The following is a 20,210-nucleotide window of genomic DNA, read 5'->3' as shown; positions in this document are numbered from 1 at the left end:
TTATCTCATTAAGTCTTATTTTTGTGCAGGATCATTTCTAATTAAGGTGATAGTTTATCGTTGTAGATGGAAATTAGCGAGCGTTGCTATGTGAATAAAAATTTTTGGAATAGGCTAAGTACTCCTGTAGAATATGCACATGTTTGGTATGAATTAAGTTTACTCAGGTGGGTAGTCAGTCTTTTTAACTCCTTGCATCATAAATTTATCCCAAGTCTGTGAATTTCCTGTAGTCCAATCTAGACACCTGTAAGACTGTGCCTGGGCAGGGTACAGACGAATAATCCTGCTGACAGAGGTAGTTCACAGCAGCTTTCTTTGAAGCCTGGCTTCTGGATGCTTGAGAGATTTTTAAGACTAGGGCTTGGTATAGTCACTTGAGTGATTACCCTATAGATGCTATTTGGCTGGTTTTAAGAAGGAAAATTCCTAATATAAATGGTGGTAGTTCATCACTACTGGATCTTTTTCCACCACTAAGTATAGGTTTTTGTAATTTCCATAGGGTGGAAACAGGTGGTTTGTGTTAAGTGCTCCTGTGCATGCTGTAGTCCTTCAGTAAATAGTAATCAGTGTCCCCTTTGTCAGCTCTCAGGAAGGGGTAGCTGAGTGCAGAGCTGTCCATAATGTGTGCTTATGGATGTTTACTTCAGGGCAGGTAATGTGGTAGCTTGGCTACCAATGTGCAGGGTACAGGAAAAAATTTGATACGATTGATGGTATGTAGAAAAGCCTGTGGCCAAATCATTTAAATAATTTTAAATAATTTAAAAGATTTGTTGAGGTGAATATGGTAGGTTCTGCAAATAATACCTTCCATTTAAATATGAAAGAAAAGTTATTTGTGTGTTCATTAAAAAAATCAACAGATAATAAATTGTAGTGAAATTACAGACACTATTATAAGGAAGTTATAGTAGATGTCATTTTTAAGTGCAGTGCCTAAAGAAAGCTTCTCCCTCATTTTACGGTTTTGGTGGGCTGTATAAATGTTGTTAAATACTGCTAATATTGTTGAATGTATAAGGATAGATGAACGAGGTGTTGTTACAATTGTGAGACTTGTCAAAAAACACAGTTCAAGAGAGCATTAGGGGCTTGTGTCATGTTTGCACCTTAATTCTGGTAAGCACAAAGTCTTTGCCTCCTGTATATTACCAGTTTATTCTATACCAGAACAGTAAACGCTTAACTTAAAAGAAGTAAGCAAAAATAGAAGGTAAGTTCTGCTGCTGTTTCTTGAAATTATTTGTCACAGATATAACATTAGTCATATATTAATTCACTTCTAAAGTAGTGACCTGATCACACAATGCTGAGCCTGTCTCACAAATAGATGTCTTGGGTCCATGTTTGTTCTGCCACCTCCTCTGAAGTTGGTGCAAACTGAATGAGGTCTTTGTCAGTAGATATAATACAGTATTTGACTACCAGCTTAATTTTGTGTGTCTGTCATATAAATGTTTTCAGGAAAAAAAACCAGGGAGCTATCAATGCCTTTTTACAAAACAAAAAATTCTGAAAACATCAATGTTTCTTTAAGGAAAGAAGAAGAGATTCCCCTGAAAGTGTAAAGAATATGTCTGGGTTCTTGAGTTTTCTTTGCTTGTGGAGCCATTTGGTTGCAGTGGGTTAAGGAAGGCTGGAATTCTGAATTGCAGGAAATTTTTGTATATTTATTGCACCTGCATATAGGAGAGTTTTGGTGTAGTGTAGCATCCTACCTGAGTCAGTAATGCATTTTTTAAAAACTATTTTGTGTCCGTATTTTAAATGGTTCTCATATATTTTAATAGTGTTATATTAATGTACTTAGCCCATATTACTGTATTTTCTCATTATAAATATATGATCTGGAAATATTTCATTTCTTAGATGGAACCAAGAAACCTGGCAATAGTATTTGGTCCAACACTTGTGAGGACATCAGATGATAACATGACACACATGGTTACCCACATGCCAGACCAATATAAAATTGTAGAAACACTCATCCAAAAAGTAAGTGGATGCATTTCATTATTGAAAAAATAAGACTGTGCACAGATCAACCAGCTTTTTTCTCATTGGGCCAGTTTGGGTCTGGTATTTATCCATCAAACTCTCACTTTCAGTAAAATCTATGTTTGATTGTGCCATGTTTGGGTTTTGAATTTCTTGTGGGGTTTTCACCTTTTTTATTTTAACTTCTAGCATGACTGGTTTTTCACAGAAGATGATGCTGAAGAACCTCTTGTAAGTATTATGGCATAAATACTTGTGTTCTAACTGCCTTAGTTTAGAATCTGCTTCTGCTGCCTCTAGAACGCCTGTATATTTTTTACTATGTCACTGTATGGTTTGCTCTTCAGAAGCACCTCTTTAGCTTTCCAGTCCTTGTAGTAATGTATTCTATTTCTTTTTTAAAAAGCAAGCCATGCATTTGTTTTAAAAGCATAAAGGAAAATAGGACACACTTTCCTCGTGTTCTTCAGGTGAATAATGCAGTTTTCTAAATGCTGTTGAATCGTAATGAACTATTTGTGAAACGATGATGAAGAGATCTTTGTTTATTAACTGTAGACAGCAGTTCAGGAGGAAAACACTGTAGAATCTCAGCCAGTGCCAAACATAGATCATTTACTCACCAACATTGGAAGAACGGGAGTATCTCCTGGAGACGTATCAGGTAACTCTTGCCTGGACAGTGTTAATCCATAGGCTCGAATAACCTACTCTGTTAACTCAGTGTAACTCTCTCTTCCTATTTTCTTTTACTAATAAAATGTTTTCCTCTTTTCCAAAAGATCATTTAACATTTCTTAAATACTTGAATTGTTGATAATCATGCATGATACGATTTCGAAGACTTTCTTTGTCTAACAGGAATTTAATAATGAAAAGATGAGGCTTGCACATAGTATTTTATTTATTCACAGTATCCATGCAATCATCATCGTGAGGTCAAGCAGATACGCTGCTATAAAGTGGTTTGTTGTGATGGCAGACTGATCTTCAGTGGTGTACTAATAGTGCTCCTTCCCAACATTAGGAATGCAAAAAATTGAGTTATATTTTCTTGTCAAGTGATGGACACTTTAGTATGTTGCACTATGTTTATACTAAAGCTGGTTTCCTTTTGTTTATAAATGCCATCCTCTTTTGTGGCTAAGGATAAGCATTACAGGCTCTTTTTTGGTGACTTTTTCCCTTCCTCCCTTCACTCTACTATTGCACTAACCCAGCATGTTGTATCCCACGAATGTTATCCCTTGGTCTCTAGCTTTTGTTTCAGTTTTCAAAGGGTTGTTCAGCACTTACTGAAACAGTCACTTTGTACTGATGTTGTAACAGGCGAAGTGGGAGGAGTCTATCACACGGTGATGTCATTAGTGGATTCTGTGATGTCACTGATGGACAGCTGGAACTGTAGGAAGAAGGAGGACTGTTGCCCACACTGTAGCTGTCTTGTCTGCAGAAACCCCCGTTTCTTGTAAATGGAAAAAACCCCAAGTTGATCTGTGCTGTAAATTTTCTTTTAAGAGTATTTTAAACAGATCAATGCTACTTTTTAAAAGTTTTTCTGCTGTTTCTTGTTATCTCTGAAGCAGACCCTGAGGAGAAATAGCATGGTATGGTCTACCAGTCTTTCTAGTCATAAAGCATTAGCCATGTGTCAAAAAGGGGTGTGGCAGGGGGCTCAGCTCTTTCTTCCCAGGGAGAAAGCCCCGAGTTCATGTTTTTTAGTCATTGTGCTAGCCCCTTCCTACCCCCTTTGTAATTGTATAATCTTGGGTTTTGCAAGACAGTGAAACTATGGTGTCCATTTTTCATTTCATAAAAGCGCTTGTTGTGGGAAAGTCCAAAACTGGTAGCTGCTGACATCTAGACAATTTAAAAATAAAATTTTACCTGTATGTAGTAAGAGGTGGAGAGAGATGTATAATTGGGGATTTGCACAGAAAATATTACTTAATTCCTTTAAAATCTCACAAAAAGAGTATGACTACAAGATTTGTACCTAGGGAGCCAACTGTACAAAGACACCCAATTTTGCTTTGTGTGTCCTGAATCTCAGGAGAGTACACAGTGCCATCCTGAAAAGGTCTCTCAGCTGCGGTTTTGCAGGGGCTGTATACTTAAAGCATTGAATAAACATTAGTATTTCTGTTTTTTATTTTGAAGAACAGGGCTCCTTTGCCATTCCTATCATTGAGCTGGTTCTGCCTACAATTCACAGCATCCTTTCATGGCGGTGGCTTTCTGTGGTGCAGCTTGCATCTTTGTGAGCTCTGACTATTCACTCTGTTCTGGTTTTAATTTGCTTCACATCTTGTTCTGTGCTTGTCTTTTTCATAAGTCCAGCATTGTCTGTAGCAACAATTAAAAAGTTGCCCAAAACTGAGCAGTATTTTTTTTAATTTTTCCACAGATTCAGCTACTAGTGACTCAGCAAAATCTAAGGTAAATAATTTTCTGATATCATATAGTTACAAGCTTCTGAAATATGTTAGATGCTTTTTTTATTAAATCGCTGATATGCAGGTGTACTATAGAGCTTATGTAGAATTTCTTGAGTAAGTGGTAGTACTGTTTTCTCATAACCTATTTTTGAAGTGTTACAATGGAAAAAGACTTGTGTGCAGTTAGCTGCATTTACCAAAGCAGTCAGCTGCACACAGCAACAGCTTTTTGTTCCAAGCTCTCACAATTGTGGGCACTTACCTCCTTTTTGCATCTCATTTAGTAGAGGTAAATGTATATATAGTGTGTTCCCTGTTGTTGGCATAGTACTAACTCACAGAGAGTATTTATGTTTCTCTATTTCACTGAGAAAAGTATACTTAGAATTCAGCCTGATCTTCTGGAGGTATTACTCCTCCTCTAGGAAGAAGGCAAAGGCTGTGGTTAAAGGTTGCTCTGCAGAATCTCCCTCAGAAGTGTTGCTGGGCTTGGGAGGAATGTCTCATGAAGCAGGGGAACAACACTGGAATGGGGGCATTTGTTGAGTCCTCAGTTCAGTGACAAACCTCATGAGACACATGTGGTCTGTCCCTCATGTGGCCACACCTTTGTCTCCTGGGCTTTGTTCAGTAGTTCTGACACTGGGTGTCTGTAGCACAGGCTGGCAGGGCAGCACACAGCTGACCCCAGTGAGGCTGTGGCACAGCTCTGTGCTGGCCTGCATTCCAGGTGTGGCACTGATGCCCCCCTGGAGCTGGGAACAGGACTCGGAGCATCCTCCTGGTTCATTCTGGGGATGCCAACATAGCTGCTCTGTGAGGAGGTCTGGTGGCTCAGCTGTTTCCTCAAAAGAGCCCAATTTCCAGGACACCACATCACACTGCCTGTAGCAGTGAGGCTCTAAGTAGGAAAGGTGCTTAGCTTTGAAGGGGCCAGGTGGTAATGTTAGAGTATTGAAAATAGTTTTTAATTAATACAATGGAATAATTTGGCTTGTACTTTTATTTTTTCTGTGCCATTTTAAAAGTAAATTCCTCTAAAATAAGGAAGTTTATTTTTAATTTTCTGCACTTAAACTAGTTATGAGTAACATTCATTTTATTGGCAGTAATTAATTGATACCATTTACAAACTCAGTCTGAAAGGTGAAAGATTAACTAAAAAATTGAGCAGTTAGCCTTTTTGAATAGGTAAGACCTTGAAAGGAGGAATTATGAAGCATATATGAAGCAGTTGCAAACCAGTCTTGAGAAGGTTTTCTTACTCTAGTGGGGCCTGCTTTATTAGTCAATCAAAAAATAAATGGTAGTGTACACAAATCAGTCTTGGCTAAGTGGAAGGGACTCAGATAAAAAGTGGAATGCTCAGGAAGGAAATTGTCTTCTTGGGCAATGTCATTTCACGTACAGAAAGAGCATGTAAATATTTCCTGAATGAAGATGCACTTTCTACTGTGATGCTCAGGATGTGTTTTTAAACTGTTTCAGGCTTTTTAACTTTAATTATGCCCTCTCCCTTTTTTTAACAGGGTTCTTGGGGTTCTGGAAAAGATCAGTATAGCAAGGAACTGCTTGTGTCCTCCATTTTTGCAGCAGCTAGTCGCAAGCGGAAAAAAACTAAAGAGAAACCACAACCAAGTAGCTCAGAGGATGAGTTGGATAATGTGTTTTTCAAGAAGGAGCTTGCAGAACAATCTCGTGGTGACACAGCAAAAGAGAACACAGCTAAAGGGGAATATGAAAGAGAGAGAGAGATAGGGAGAAAACAGAGGATGTTTGTCCTGAAGGAAAAAGAGAACAGCAGTAAAAAAGATGTGAATGTTGTAAAGGATGAAAAGAAGTCATTAAAGAAAGAAAATATCCTGACAGAGGAACCTTCACTGCCTTACGATGAAAAATGTACAAAATCAAATACCAACTGTCTGCAAACCATGCAGAAGAATAGCCCAAAAATGCCTATTTCACAATCTTCTTCCCAGGTTGAGGAGACAGTGTCTGACTCTGGCACTATGCTAAGCACTTCCTCCCAGGCTTCCCAGCACAGATACTCATGCAAAAAAGTAGCCAGCCCTGAAATTAAACACAATGAGTTTTTAGCAGCTGATGTGAGCTCCATCACCTCAGATTACTCAACTACTTCATCTACCATGTATCTGACTGGTTTAGATGCCAGCATGCTGAGCCCTGAGGTGCAGTCAGTGACAGAAAGCAAGGGGGAAGATGCAGATGATGAAAGAAGTGAGTTGATCAGCGAAGGGCGTCCCATGGAGACGGACAGTGAAAGTGACTTCCCTGTCTTTGCCACCAGCGCTGCTGCCGAAAGGCTGTCCAAAGGGAAAGGGCCAGAAGTGGTAAAGACCAGTCGGAGGAACTCTGAAGAAAGTGAAGTAAGTTGTACTGAGGGAAGTTCCACGCCAAAGTTAGAGAGTCGCAGACTTTTTAGCTCACACAAACTTATTGAATGTGATACACTCTCCAGGAGAAAGTCTGCACGGCACAAAACGGACAGTGAGGGGTCGGGGGATGCGAAGAGTGAGAAGGACTTGCCTACTGTGACCAAAATGTTTGACATCATGAAAAAAGGAAGATCTACAAGCAGTTTAGCTTCATCAGCCAAAAGCGAGGCTGACAAACAAGAACCTACGTGGAGACTTAAGATTACAGACAGGTTAAAGCTGCGACTCAAATCATCTGCTGATGATATGTTTGGAGTTGGGAATCAAAAAGCTAACTCTGCAGAGACTGCAAAGAGAAAGAATATCAGGCGAAGGCACACACTTGGAGGGCAGAGGGATTTTGCTGAAATAAGTGTCCTGAATGCTTGGAAAGCTCAAGAACCAAGTCAAAATAGAGAGAGAGAATCTGAGCTTTCAGCTGTGACTCGGTTGAAGCCAAAATGTCCAGCCCAGGACCTCTCCATCTCGGACTGGCTTGCACGAGAGCGTTTACGCACTAGCACAACTGACCTTAATACGGGTGAAACTGGAAAGCCCAGACTTGAGAACACAAACTTAGCAGAGGTATCAAAGGGAGAACTGCCCTCGTCTGCAGAGATGCAGGCGGATGAAGGCAGCTCTTCCAGCAGCTTGACTTCAATTAACAGAACACCACCTTCGGGACCATTTCAGCCGCCAGACCAGGTAAATGGTGAAAATTATCAGAACATGAACAAAAACAACTTCAGCCCAGCAGTTGATGCCCATCCTCATAAACTGTCTGGGACCCAAGTGGTTAGATCTCGATTTTACCAGTATCTTTGAAATGGGGAGATTTGTCCACTGCAGCAATTCATTAACTTACCCTCACACTTCCCAGTAACTCTGCGTGTGTGTGTGTGTGCGTGTGTGTGTACATATATAAATATTTTTTTCCTGTACTGTTGTTGTTATGCAGCCTTCATTTGGGCTGGTTTCATCAATGTGCTCTGTGGAACGTCTTCACAGTGCATTACCACAGCCAGAAGAACACTAAAGTTAAAGTATATATATATATTTTAAGAAAAAGTATATTTGATGGCTGCATACAAATGTTGAACAAAGCATCTGATGCAACATGCTGTGTAGTGTATACATGGTTTTCTGACTGAGAGTTGGCCTGGCATTAGTATGCAGGAAAATTGTTCTTTTGGTTTAGTCACTAACAAGTGCCTCATTATAAATTCATTTGGTTTGTTAGGGTGCCATATTGCTAAATTAGAGAAACTTATTACAAACAAATAAATGCATTTTACTGTTAATGAATTTCATTACATTTTACAAATGTTAACACAGGTGGCTACAGAGCTTCCATTCCTTAGGCATTCCAGTAAATATTGGAGTTTTATATTTCCAGTTTTAATACAGATTTTGAGTTTTATGTGACTTGAATTTCTAATCTTTCTGTAAAATAAGTAACTTAACTGTACATATTACATGTGTATCTTTTCTTCAGATACCAGATTTGATATAAATGTTGTAACATAGGCGTGTAGATAGTGGATACTGGATGGAACTGGTTTCTTTTATTGAGAATATAATTCTGCATGAAGACCTAATGAATCCAAACCTGTATCATGCCTGTGTGCATACCCACTTAAACACTGGAAATAAAATTGTTTTGGTGACTCTTTTTGTGATTCGAATTCTTTCTGATGAACGGGTCTGAAATGTCACGTTTATAAGTTGCAGTCAGTAACTGCACTTGGGATCACCAGACCTGCAGTTCCTCCTGGATGAAGGACACCTCTCATCAATCTTTTGTTTGTGGGGCCACACTGTGCAGGTCAGCAGGTGAGATGCAGTCGGTTAAATGTTTTCATCTTTATACATAATTTGATTCTAAGGTACATAGCAAGTGGGTTTATGTTCAATGTGCAGGTTTTGTAAAGTCAGAATGAACATCTGTATCTGCCAGTCAGGACAATACTGTAGTTTGGGTGTTAGATTTTTTATAATTTTAACTAAAAAAATGTGTTTCTACCGTAAAAACTATCTGTGTCTGAACTCTATCAGTTATATTTTTTTTTTTTATTGTATGTTCTTCCACACCTACTTGAAAACAAAGCAGCTGTTTGTCACTTTGGGTGTCCTTGTGTCTTACACTATTCCTTGCTTGGCAGAGGATTAAACCTCTATCAGTGTGTCCAGTTACTGTGAGGAGAAGGAATTGTGGTCCTGGGATGTGTTGGCTGATGTGCTTTTAGGCAGACCTCATTTCTTTCCTGAGGGACTGTTACAGTCCTGTGCTTTGATCTGCTGTGCTTCCGATCCTTCTGAGAAACCACAGAAATTGGCTGCAAAGAAAAGTCCCAGATACAACAGCTGACCTCTGTGAAAGTTGTCACCACATAATTGGGTGCATCTAATAGCAGGTCCCATAAAAACGAGCCGTGTTCTTGTGGTGTCCGTGCAAACTAAAATGTCTTTTCTCTCAGAGCAGATGGGAGGTGGGTGCATTAGCAGTGTTTGGGTGTGCAGTGTCAGGAGGAACGGGTGTGTTTTGTGAAGGGCAGAGGAACTGATGGTTTTGGTTTCAGTTGTAACAGTGAAGTGTACTTCAACATCTCACTGGGCTTTCAGAACACAGTGCTGTGACACTTCTAATGCTGTTCATCAGCGAGTACCCATTGTCTTTCACTGGAGCTCTGTTTTGTCCCATCATCAGTCTCAGGAGCTCATCAGGGTGTGCTGAGCACCCACAGGAAGTCACAGGGGTCTCTCAGTGAAGGAGTGTGCTTAGGGAGGGGCACAGGGGAGCCTGGGGGTCTGTACCTTCCTCTGCTTTGACAGCCGTTTTGATGGGTTAATTTCCATTTTGATGTGTTTATAGATAACTGATAATTTTACTCCTGAACCCAGACATGTGGCTGTCAACTTTCTTCTTTGAGAATGTAGAACAGTAATTGTATTAAATGAAGAAGAACACAAGATCATCTGAAAAATTAGAAATTTAAAAAACAAACATGCAAAACATGACTTGTATTGGCTGACAGTGCTGCAGGCACAAATTTATTTAACCTCATCATTTCATGGTATTCTCTGCTGCTGCACTGGTGGCATGGAACATGTAGGGGAAACCCGTGACATGGGGGGAGAGATGCAGGGAGCATCTACCAGGGGTGTCAGGGAGAGCAGGTTACTGAGCTCCCCCTGAAGAAAGTAGTGAGTGACTGCATATCTGAGTCTAGAAAAACTTTTTTTTGCTTCTTGAAGACTGCCAAGATTTGGGTCACCTTAAATTTCAGTCAGTGTGGCAGCTGACACAGTAGAAATCTTTAGGAGTCATTGCTATGCCCTGATCTCAACAGCAGCTACCTCAGACCTTTATCTGTAGTGCCTTCTTTACTGTATTGGGGATTTTTTTTTTTTAAGAGAAGGGTGACAGTGATTGACTCAAGAAGGGAAGTGCACAGATACAATAGACTGTCCTGAGGTGGGTACTGTCAGTGTTCCTCTGGAAGCTGGATTCAGTGGGATGGGGAGCTCCCCAGGCTTGCAGAGCAGGTGAGGTGGGCAGGCATCACTGAGCCCCAGCTCAGCCACGTGTAGCCGGGGCAGATTGCTCTGGGCTGGGGCTATGGCTGGGTTTTAAATATTTCCACAGCTGAAAGCTCCACAACTTCCCTGGGCAAGCTGTGCCAGCATTTGGTCATGGAGCAAAAAGGGATGGTTCTTTTATGTTTAAACAGAATTTCTAAACATTGCTATTTGACCTTTTTTTGTTTCTGTATTTCATTAGAAGGATTCAGACAGGCTTGGAAAGTACTTCTGGTCTGAGGACTGTTTGCAGCTGTGAAGCTGCAAGTTGTTAGGGACAGGATAAGCTGAGATCTGATGGAGAAAGAATAAAGTGTGTGGGTAGTGTTTGGATTTTTTAAATGGTCCCTAACAGCAATTCAGTGGTGATCGGTGGTTTAGTCTGAACTGCCTTTCTGGAGCGTGGTAGCTGGAAGGTGCTGTGTGACTGCTTTTTAAGACTTTAAAGGGCTTGTTACAATCCCCGTTAGTATCTGTCACAGCACTGTTGATGTGGAATTAAGACATGGCCACAGTCCAGACAGTTTCACACCTTCTTTTGTGCTGCTGCAGAGCTGAAAGGGAAATTCTTTGCTGTGCTGCACATGAAGGGCCTCGGGTTCCTGTGCAGCCTCTGAGAGCCCCTCTACTTTGTTCAGGCAGGACAAAAGAGTTTGAAATGTGGCCTCATTTACTACAAAAAGCTGTGGTTTTGTTCCCAAAGCCAGGTCATAACACATTCACGTTTAGATAGTAATTAGCCAATTAATTGGGCCAGCCTTTGGAAAGGGGTATGGGCTGATGTGTGGCCTGGAGGGGGAATGGCTTAAAGCTGGGCTGCAGTGCACTCTGAAGTGTTGCATGTACCTGTGGCTCCCAGGCATGAGACTGTAAAAAGTCTTCCTTAACCATCTGCTATTGAATCCATGAATTTTTAAGCCTGCAGGAAGGGCTGCCTTTCAGTGGGGATCAGATGGATTTTGGCCCTGTACGCTTCCTATGTCCTGCACATCCTTCCCTTTTCCTGCTACATTCACCCTTTTTGGCTCTGCCTTCCCACCTCTGTGTCCTGCCCAGCACAGGCGCTCTGTGCTGTGTCACTTTGAGTGGTTTTGTTTTTTCCTCCCTGTAGGAGGAACGGGCTGACACACAGATGATGCTTACTCTGCTCTGAAGTCCTTGGCTGGCTCTGACTACAGCAGGAAGCAGGAAAGTCCCGCTCACCTTCCAGCTCCTTCAGTGAGCAGCTGCTTCCCTGCTGGATTTCAGAGCGGTGAGGCTGGGGGCTGCTCTGCTGCTGCAGTGGTACCTTTCCCATGGCTTGACCCAAACTTCTGTGGCAGCCACCTCCACCAAAACTGCTCTTCATAACCAGTTTGCAGTGGAAAACCTGTCTTTTTCACTGGTGTCCAGTTTTAAATTCTTCTGTGTCCAAGGAATTTATTTACAAGCTTGATGGTTTTGCTGAGTGACAGCCTGTGAAGAGCTCTTCCCTGCCTGTGTTTCTGAAAGCCTGATAACTCCATTGCTGGACAAGTAGGATGGAGAAGGAATAAACACTGCCTGAGCTGTGACACTGGCAGTGCTGCCTGTGCAGTGGGCTATGAGCTGGCTGAGCCTGCTGCTGTTTCCTGGGGGTGCTCACAAAGGAGCCAAGGCTCGGGTGGGTGTGGTGTTCACTGCCTGATGGCAATTGCACATCACCACCCCAAGCAGTGAGCGCAGCACCGCGTCACTGCCCGTGCGCACCCATGGCTGTGCAGGGCTGTTGGTTCATTACACAACCACTGTCCGTGTCTGAATCCAGCCAGATACAGAGAATGCTGCTGCAGCCCCTCACCTGCAGGGGCTCTGAGAAGCAGCTGTGGGAGCAGTGCCAGAGCCACGGGGGACCCTGCCTGCCAGAGCCATGGGGGACATCTCACTTGCCATTACAGACAAGCAGTTAGTAGCAAGTCACTGTTGTTCAGTAAAACAAATAGGAGCAAATCCTGCTCCATCCATCATTCAGCTCAGCAGCTGTGGGAGCAGTGCCAGAGCCACGGGGGACCCTGCCTGCCAAAGCCATAGCTCATGGGGACATCTCACCTGCCATTACAGACAAGCAGTTATTAGCAAGTCACTGTTGTTCATTGTCTGATCTTGGGAGGTGTCAGACAAACAGGAGCAAATCCTGCTACGTCCATCATTCCGCTCGAGGTTCCATTTGGGCTGTGTGAAGGGGGAGCAGGGTACCAGAGCTGGAGCTGTGCGTGCTGTCTGTGCCTGGGGAGCTGGTGACAAGCTACAGCACCGGGTCAGGCGCGTTCCCTTTGGAGCCGGGGAATCCCGCACTCCATCCGTGAGCAAGCAGGGATCAGAGCAGGCCCTGCAGCCCCCAGCCCCGCGGCTCTGCCCCGGCTGGAAGGGAAGTGGCTGCGCTCCAGCGGGTCTGTGTGGGCGCTCTGACCGTGCCCCAGGCTTCGCTTTGCCTTGGGCCCCAGCCCAGCTCGGCTCAGCCCCTGTGCTCTGCTGGGCCTTTGCTGTGTGCCAGAGAGGGGATGGCAGCCACTGACCCGCTGGAGGCAGCCTGTGCTGCCCTGCTCTGAGGGATGGCTCAGTGCCTCTCCTCACCCTCCGAGGGCACCGCCTCGGAATGGGGCTCCTAGGAAACTTCCCCTATCACAAGGAGAAATAAAACAAGGAATACCTCAAGGTGGAAGGGATGATACCTCATTCAGTCACTCAAAGTTTTCTTTGCTTGCTGGTTTTCTAACTTGGAGTTCCAGCTTTTTAATAAGCTTTTATCAACAGCAATCCTGCAAGGCCTTTATCAAGGCTTCCTGCAAAGACCCCATTTTGAAATTATAACCATGTATGGCCTTAATCTGGGGAAAATAAAGTCAGGTTTTTTTCTAATTCCTTATCACCCTCAGGCGAACAGCCAATTGAGCCCATCCGAAAAGTTACTAGTGACAAATACAAATATAGAAGCATGCAGCCCTTTATTTTTGTAAAGATCTTTGCTTATCATAGTTCTGTATATTACATTATGTGTTATACAAATAAATTTATTTACAAAACCATTAGCTATGCAAGTTTCTTGCTCTTCTCCTATTTAATTGATATCCATCTTTTTCAACCCTTCCCCATATATATTTTTAAGCATGCATAAAAATTAACTTTGGTGTGGTAAAACTACTCTATGTGCCCAGCCACATACAGTATTTATTTATTTATTTATAGATATTTATAGATATGTACAAAAGTTTGCCAGTATACAGAACAGTACTGAAGTGTACATTTTAAAATCCACAATGCAATACATTAATGGGCAACCAGGTCTCAGTAAAATAAAAATGAAGGAAGAAGGGTGGATTGAGCTAAGAAAAAAAGTAATCAGCAACTATCTATATGTGTAAAACAATTTATTTTTTTCCTTATCTGTCAAATTCTTAAATATAATCTGAATGGCAGTGCAATAAGTTGAGTTGCCTCATACACACATAAGACCAGTCTTGTTCTGTTTCTTGTGCAGAGGTTTACTGTCCAGCATACTACTTTCAAATGTACATTACAATAGTATCAAAATGTTTTGGCAAAAAGATCTCGAAAGGAACCATGACATTTGTTGACAAAAATAGAAATCTGTAACAAAGCTAAATAACACCAAAATAAAAGAAAAATATTTTAGTTTCAGTTTTACAGTTGAATATAATCACACTTTAGTATATCTCTGTTCACTTCTAGACCTCATAATGAAAAATAGCTTTATACAAAACAACTTAGTAAATTTTTAACCATACAATTCCCCATGCTCAGTACACCACTGTGCACACGCAGTCAAGTTCACTCACACACCTTCACACTTTTTTTAAGAGGTGCTGCCTATAGAAAGAAAATGCTCTTTTATCATTACAACAGCAACTGTTTTTTCCAAAAAGCTTCACTCTAATCTAGTGTAGTAATTCAGTATTTAGCACGTGATTAGTATTAAGCCTCCAGCAATACAACAAAATGGTTACATTCCCTGGTTAAAACATTGGCTGCGGATTCCTTGAACAAAAAGCCTTGGTGACCTGGCAGGTGTGCTGTGCTTAGCCTTTAGGATGGCTCCTTGACCGTGGATGGGGCGGACTTGCTGGCATTCCCGTTCTGTGCCTTGTAGCTGTTGAAACTAGGGGTGTGGATTGTCCTGATGCTCTTCATACCTTGGCTCAGGGAAGGGGGGGAGATAGAGGAGGGGGGGGAGGTAGAGGAGGAAGGAGGGGCTGGCCGGCCGTTCTGAGTCTGCAGCGAGAACGAGAGGTGGTGACCTTTCCCTGGGTAAGTGGGGCTCTGAAACTTGGAGGAGCCATTAGAGACAGAGGGGATGAGGGAGGTAGAGTAAGTTATGCGACCTGTCTGAGGACCGAGAAGGGAGGAGGAAGGAATGGAGGTTTTAGTAGGTGGATTAAGAGGGTTAGAGCTGTCACCGCTAGAAGCAGGTGCTGAGCTGCTTTTCCCAGAAGTGGGAGAAAAGGCTGGGATCTTAGAAGCGGGTAGGGTAGGAGAAGTAGCCTTATAGTCCCCACCAGCTTTCTTAGCACTTCCATTAGCCTGCAAATAAAGATGTCAGGAGACAGTTTGTCAGAAAGCCAGTAACACGATAAACCAACAGGACCTGGGAAAACAGCCCTGCAGAGAACCAGAACTAACAGTTCGAGGCCTGAGCTAAGTCCTGCAGCCATGGACTGGACCTGGTAGAAAACCCAAAGTGCCCAACGGAGAGTGCATAGAGGAAGAGCCAGGAGAGCTTTGTGAGAAGGCGCGACCTACGTGTTACAGAGCAGGCAGTGCGCGGCCCGCACGGGTTAGTGGCACCCACCGCCACCGGTTAGTGCCAGGCTTCCTGCAAAGACTCTGAACAGAAGCATTCCCAGTCTCCTACAGAGCCACCACATTAACCAAACGGAAAGTAAACAGGTAGTTGACATCTTAAAATTACAGCTGAATACCACAGTTAAAAAAAAAAATTAAAAATAATAAATTAAGGAAAAAAAAAAGCCAAACCCAATAAACAGACAACCCAAAACCCAACCAAACAAAAACAAAAGCAGCAGGTGTTTTATTGCAGACATGCATGCACAAGCATGGTGAAAAGATCAGTACTGTCATGCCCCCAGGATCCAGGATGTCCAGTTTGACCTCAGGCATCCGATATTTGGTATAATCTCAGTCAGTTACTGGAGTTTTTAAATAAACAAACAACATGAAATGTCCATCCAAACACCGGGTTTAGGGTAAAACTACCTGTCTGTATTGGCGTGGATCCTGCAGCTTGTGCTGTTTGCCTGATTTCTCCATGCTTCCTTGTCTAGTTTTTGACGCCATGGGGACTGGCATCCGGCTGGTCTGGGAGGCAGCGCTGGAGCCCTGCGGGAAGGAGCGGAGGGGCAGGGAGGGGAGACAAGGAGGAGTGGTCAGTGCGAGACTGCTGGAATGGAGCACTGCACACCATGCGCCGAAACAGCCGCAGTACTACATGCAGGGAAAGTTCAGGAGCTTCACACCGCGGGTGTTAATTTCCAGAATCAAATGGAGAAAACTGCTCAGCTACTGATCAGCCTGGATTTCATGTCAGTGACACTCGTCATTTCACACAGCGGATTATTCGACCCAGCTCCCCTGCATTTGCCCATCACCAATCAGCAGCAAAGATTTTAAAAAACCCCAAAAACCACTGGTCTATTAGCTGTTAGACACCTCGTGGGGAGCCCAAACAAGCCACCTGAAAGGAAGCAAACAAATCACAAGACCGTCTTGTTTAATGGTGATTATTGCAGATTTTAGAAAGCAGCTGGAGGTTTGATTTCTGGGACTAAGGTACCTTACGTGAAGTGGCTGGGAGTGATGCGGGGGGCTCTACACCAGCAAGGCTCTCATCCAGCACTACATGCTCTCGGGATGGGGTCTCTGGTACTATCTGGGCAGAGAAGGGGACAATGCTTCCCTCAGAGGTGTATGTGTTTTCAGGGACAGGTTTTGGACTCATTTCACTGATGGTGTTTTCCAGCTGCTTTATAGTCTGCTCAAGGCTGTCTAGTGTTCTGTATGTACTCTGTCGAATTTCATCAGTCCTAGACAGGGACACTGCAGCTCCGGAGGGGCCCTCTTGCTTCCCAGAAGGACTTTTGTCACTCTCCTCAGACTGAGACCTAGTGATTTCAAATCTCTTTGCTTCCTTGTGCTGCTTCAGGGCCCCATCTTCCTCCTCTTCTTCATAGACCACAACCTGCAAGGTCTTCTTCCCAGTCTTGGTTCCTGTCCGTATTGCCTGCGTCAGAGCGGCCAGCTGCTTTTTAGGGAATTTAAACTTAAATTTTTTCTTAGAATCCTGCCTGCTTCCCAACTGATCGGCAGAGTCTGAGTTTGGTTCTGTGTTTAGCCCATAGATCTGACGGTATTTGTTAAAATTTGTCTTTGTGCTTTCTTCCTCTGCAGGAGGTCTGCTTTCTGCAGAGTCAGACTGAAGGTTAGACAGGTACGGCCCCTGGGGACCATGAGCTGCAGAATGCTCTGTGGCTGCATTTCTGTCATTAGCTACTGGTGACTCTTCCTTCTGCCTCTCAGAGACTTCATGTGCTTCATTTTCTTCCTCCTCCTCCTCTTCTTCTATCTTTTCATCCGTCATCATTTTTTCCAATTCCTCATCACATTCCTCAAAAATTGTAGAAAGGCGTTTGTACGCTGACCTAATATCCATCGGTTCATCAAAAATGATGATGACAGGCTTTTTGTCCAGACACACCACTGGCTCTTCGCTGTCTGTGTTCTCAGGGATGCCCTTCTCTGCTGCCACATCCTTCCTGGCGTCGATGTTGACCGTTTGCACATCTCCTCCTTTCCGGCTCACTATGTCATGGACTTCCCCACTCGAGAGCACCTGGACAGCTGTTTTAGTAATCATGAAGGCAATGTTTTCTGTGGGTGGGCTGTCTTCACTTGGAGAGCTGGCTGGGGAGTCTGTCTCTTCAATGCTGCCCACACTGTTTGCTCTGCACACTTTGGGTCTCAGCACAACCTGACTGTAGTTGCCTGCAGAAACTTCTTGCTCCTGCAAGGAAGGTTGAGGCCCCGCAGCCTCCTGCATATGCCTCAGGAGAGGGGCAACGCTGGTGATGGGGATGTGCTTGCCCGTGCTCTGCAAGGCTTCACCCTGAGGCACGCCCTGGAGAGCATCTCTTGACAGTCTGTAGTTGGGCTTTTGTTTTCCAGTCTCGACGGCTGGAAAATGTGATCCTAAGATATCTTGAGCCCCTCTTCGTTTGTCCTCCTCTGGCAAACTGACGCCAGACAGGTTTGTGCTCATATTCTGAAGGTTTTTGTTAGAATAGTCTGTACTGTCTACAAACAAACCCTTGCTAAATGTAGGACTGTCATTCATTGAAAAGCCACTTTTACTGTCAGCTGTACTGGATGAATCAGAACCCAATTCTTCTTCAGTTCTCCCTTCCCTCTTCTCTTTAGGATGGTCACTATCTGTGGGAGATCCTGTTGTAGCCCCATACACCTAAGGGGGAAAGTTGGATTACTTAGTTATTCAGGGCTTTTATCTTTACAGGACTTTTATTTTCCCCCAAGATTAACCTCAGGGGAAGCGCAGACCTCGTGAACTCACCACTCCATTTACTGCTGCAGAGACATGTCTCAAGCTGTCATCTGATTTCTGTCTTTCTTCAGGGCAAAATTCCAAATTCTGGCAGAACAGTGCATGATGTTACTGCTTTGTGCTATGCATTAGGTCAGGATGGGACGTTACCTTTTTTTAACAAGGCCTCCAGAATATGCATAAGCACATTAATTACCTTATTTCCAACACAGTGCTCCATGACCTGTTCACCTTCCTGCTAAACCCTGCCAGCCCCACCATGATTTTATAAGATTGAAGCTGAAAGTCTCACAGTATCTGCTCACATTCTGCTGGGACATGTCAAAGGGAGGCTGGCATGGAAGGGCTGACAGTGAGTCTGGCTTGCCTTGAAAGGAAGTTTTATACCAGTAAAAGCTGATTTTCAAGTTACATTTTGCTCCTTCTAATGCTGGTCACACCTGAGCAGTGCTGCTCCATCACAATTAGTATCATTACAGTCTGAGCACTTCTAAATCCTTGCTGCAGCTTAGAAGTATTCCATCAGAATTACCAGTGACACCCTGTGGTGTCTGTGGAAGTGCAGAATGAAACCTTGAGCTACATTCACTTACAGCAGAAATGCCAAACACCAAACAGAGAGGATATCCACTGGCTCAAAAGAAGTATGTTTATTCCCAGCAATGAAACTTCAGGGGGACTTTTTTCTTTATTTGCAAGTGAGGACCCCTGGAAATGCTGTTTCCTAACAACCAGGCTTTTCTCTGGGGCTTGGTTTAAGTGCTAGTGACAACTTAGGAGAAACACCAATCATCAGGATGAAGAACTGAGCTGAGGAGACACCAGGACGATGAATAAGAGAAATCTAGAGTCAAAAGACAGCTCACCAAGAAAGAAAGTAATTTGGCCTCAAGTGCCTGAAGGCAGTGAACCAAAGCAATAACACTGACATTGCTTTCTTGAGACTGGGAGCTGCCTCCTAACACACCACAAGGACAGATTGTACTTATGTGAGCATCAAGACATGCAGAACAGTCAGGAGCACTGCTGTCCCAACTGAGATGGACGAGTGATGGTGCAGAAATCCCCAGGTTGGCTGTGCATGCACACCCCATGCACATAGAGGTACACCAGGTCTAGTTTCTACACCTTATGTGACAGTTTCTTATGTACTCTTGGAGGATTTTACAGAAAAACTTTACTCACAATCAAAACACAGAAGCAAGAAAGTCGCTCATACACCAGAGTCACACTTCCACAAAGGCTTGTTCAGCAGTAACAAGGATGAGCAGCTGCTTCCTCATATTTCTAGATGAGGAAGAGCTCTCATACAAACCAGCACAGCAGCAAGGCCTCAGTGGGCAGGCTGACAGTCTGAACATCGTGCTGAGAGGCACTTTGGGAACCAAACTCCAGGGCTTGTGATCCCCTCAGGCCCTGACCTGCTCAGTGCTCAGCACCTCCCAGTCCCACAGCATGTCAGACACCCAGAATTAGGCCAAGTCACTTAAAGGCACTTGTTGCCTCTGGATATGCTGACTGTATATCTTTTTATAGCATGTTCCACTTCTAGTTCCAAGCGCCAGTGAAACACCTCACAGTGTCCTTGTACAATGTGTCTTATTTTAGGAACTTCTGCTTTTCTACTAAAAAAATAAAACCACAACAAAACTCATTTCCTCAATGATTTTATCGTGACTATAATGTTCCATATTTAAAGCCAATAAACACTCTGTCACGTCAGATTACAAAAACAGATCTCATTAACCTTAATTTCCTGGATTCTGTGTTATTCAAATAAATACCAGTTTATGGCAATTACTTGGCAGCACCTTTCAAAGAAATGTTTGTGCTACAGGATATGCAGTGTTCTGAGTGACGACCAGGGATTTCATGTAAAAATATGATCTTCTCATTCTGACAACAGCAGTAATGAGGATGAATTCACACTTTTTTTTTTTTTCTCTGTAACACTGTTGTACACACAGAACAGTTTGTCCCTTTTCCCTCATACCCACGGACCTGCACCCTCGCCCAGCCAGCTGTTTGCAGCTTTAGACCAGAACTGCTGTTTGGGCAGCTCCAACACAAGTCCTTAAGTGCAAATGCCCTGACCTGGCAGCATTTGCATACACAAAATGCAGAAGAGGTCGAGATGAGAAGGTT

General features: G+C 43.3%; 2 protein-coding genes across 22 annotated transcripts in view; one reads left to right on the top strand and one right to left on the bottom strand.

Annotated features, from left to right (window-relative positions):
* Window positions 1–8,551, top strand: part of ARHGAP21 (Rho GTPase activating protein 21) — a 114,255-nt gene extending 105,704 nt beyond the window's left edge. For 4 of the 6 annotated variants that reach the window (XM_039704649.1, XM_039704640.1, XM_039704664.1 and 1 more), the window contains 5 exons: window positions 1,876–2,001; window positions 2,194–2,235; window positions 2,563–2,668; window positions 4,412–4,443; window positions 5,972–7,702. In XM_039704649.1, the coding sequence (XP_039560583.1) occupies window positions 1,876–2,001; window positions 2,194–2,235; window positions 2,563–2,668; window positions 4,412–4,443; window positions 5,972–7,702 (2,037 nt within the window). Of the gene's footprint in view, window positions 1–1,875; window positions 2,002–2,193; window positions 2,236–2,562; window positions 2,669–4,411; window positions 4,444–5,971 lie in introns of all 6 variants that reach the window. The other 2 variants (XM_039704673.1, XM_039704630.1) reach the window with 1 other exon arrangement.
* A 4,853-nt stretch (window positions 8,552–13,404) lies between these two features.
* KIAA1217 (KIAA1217 ortholog) overlaps window positions 13,405–20,210 on the bottom strand; it is a 354,772-nt gene continuing 347,966 nt past the window's right edge. For 11 of the 16 annotated variants that reach the window (XM_039703559.1, XM_039703516.1, XM_039703535.1 and 8 more), the window contains 4 exons: window positions 18,075–18,152; window positions 16,284–17,966; window positions 15,707–15,829; window positions 13,405–15,013 (listed from right to left, as the gene is read on the bottom strand). In XM_039703559.1, the coding sequence (XP_039559493.1) occupies window positions 14,519–15,013; window positions 15,707–15,829; window positions 16,284–17,966; window positions 18,075–18,152 (2,379 nt within the window). In that variant the 3' untranslated portion in view covers window positions 13,405–14,518. The remainder of the gene's footprint in view (window positions 15,014–15,706; window positions 15,830–16,283; window positions 17,967–18,074; window positions 18,153–20,210) is intronic. The other 5 variants (XM_039703525.1, XM_039703590.1, XM_039703570.1 and 2 more) reach the window with 2 other exon arrangements.

This window comes from Passer montanus, unplaced genomic scaffold (genome assembly GCF_014805655.1).
Source record: "Passer montanus isolate IOZ18808 unplaced genomic scaffold, ASM1480565v1 scaffold10, whole genome shotgun sequence".
NCBI classification, from domain to species: Eukaryota; Metazoa; Chordata; class Aves; order Passeriformes; family Passeridae; genus Passer; species Passer montanus.
The sequence above is the reverse complement of the archived record's forward strand: the minus strand, read 5'-3'. Positions and strand labels throughout refer to the sequence as shown.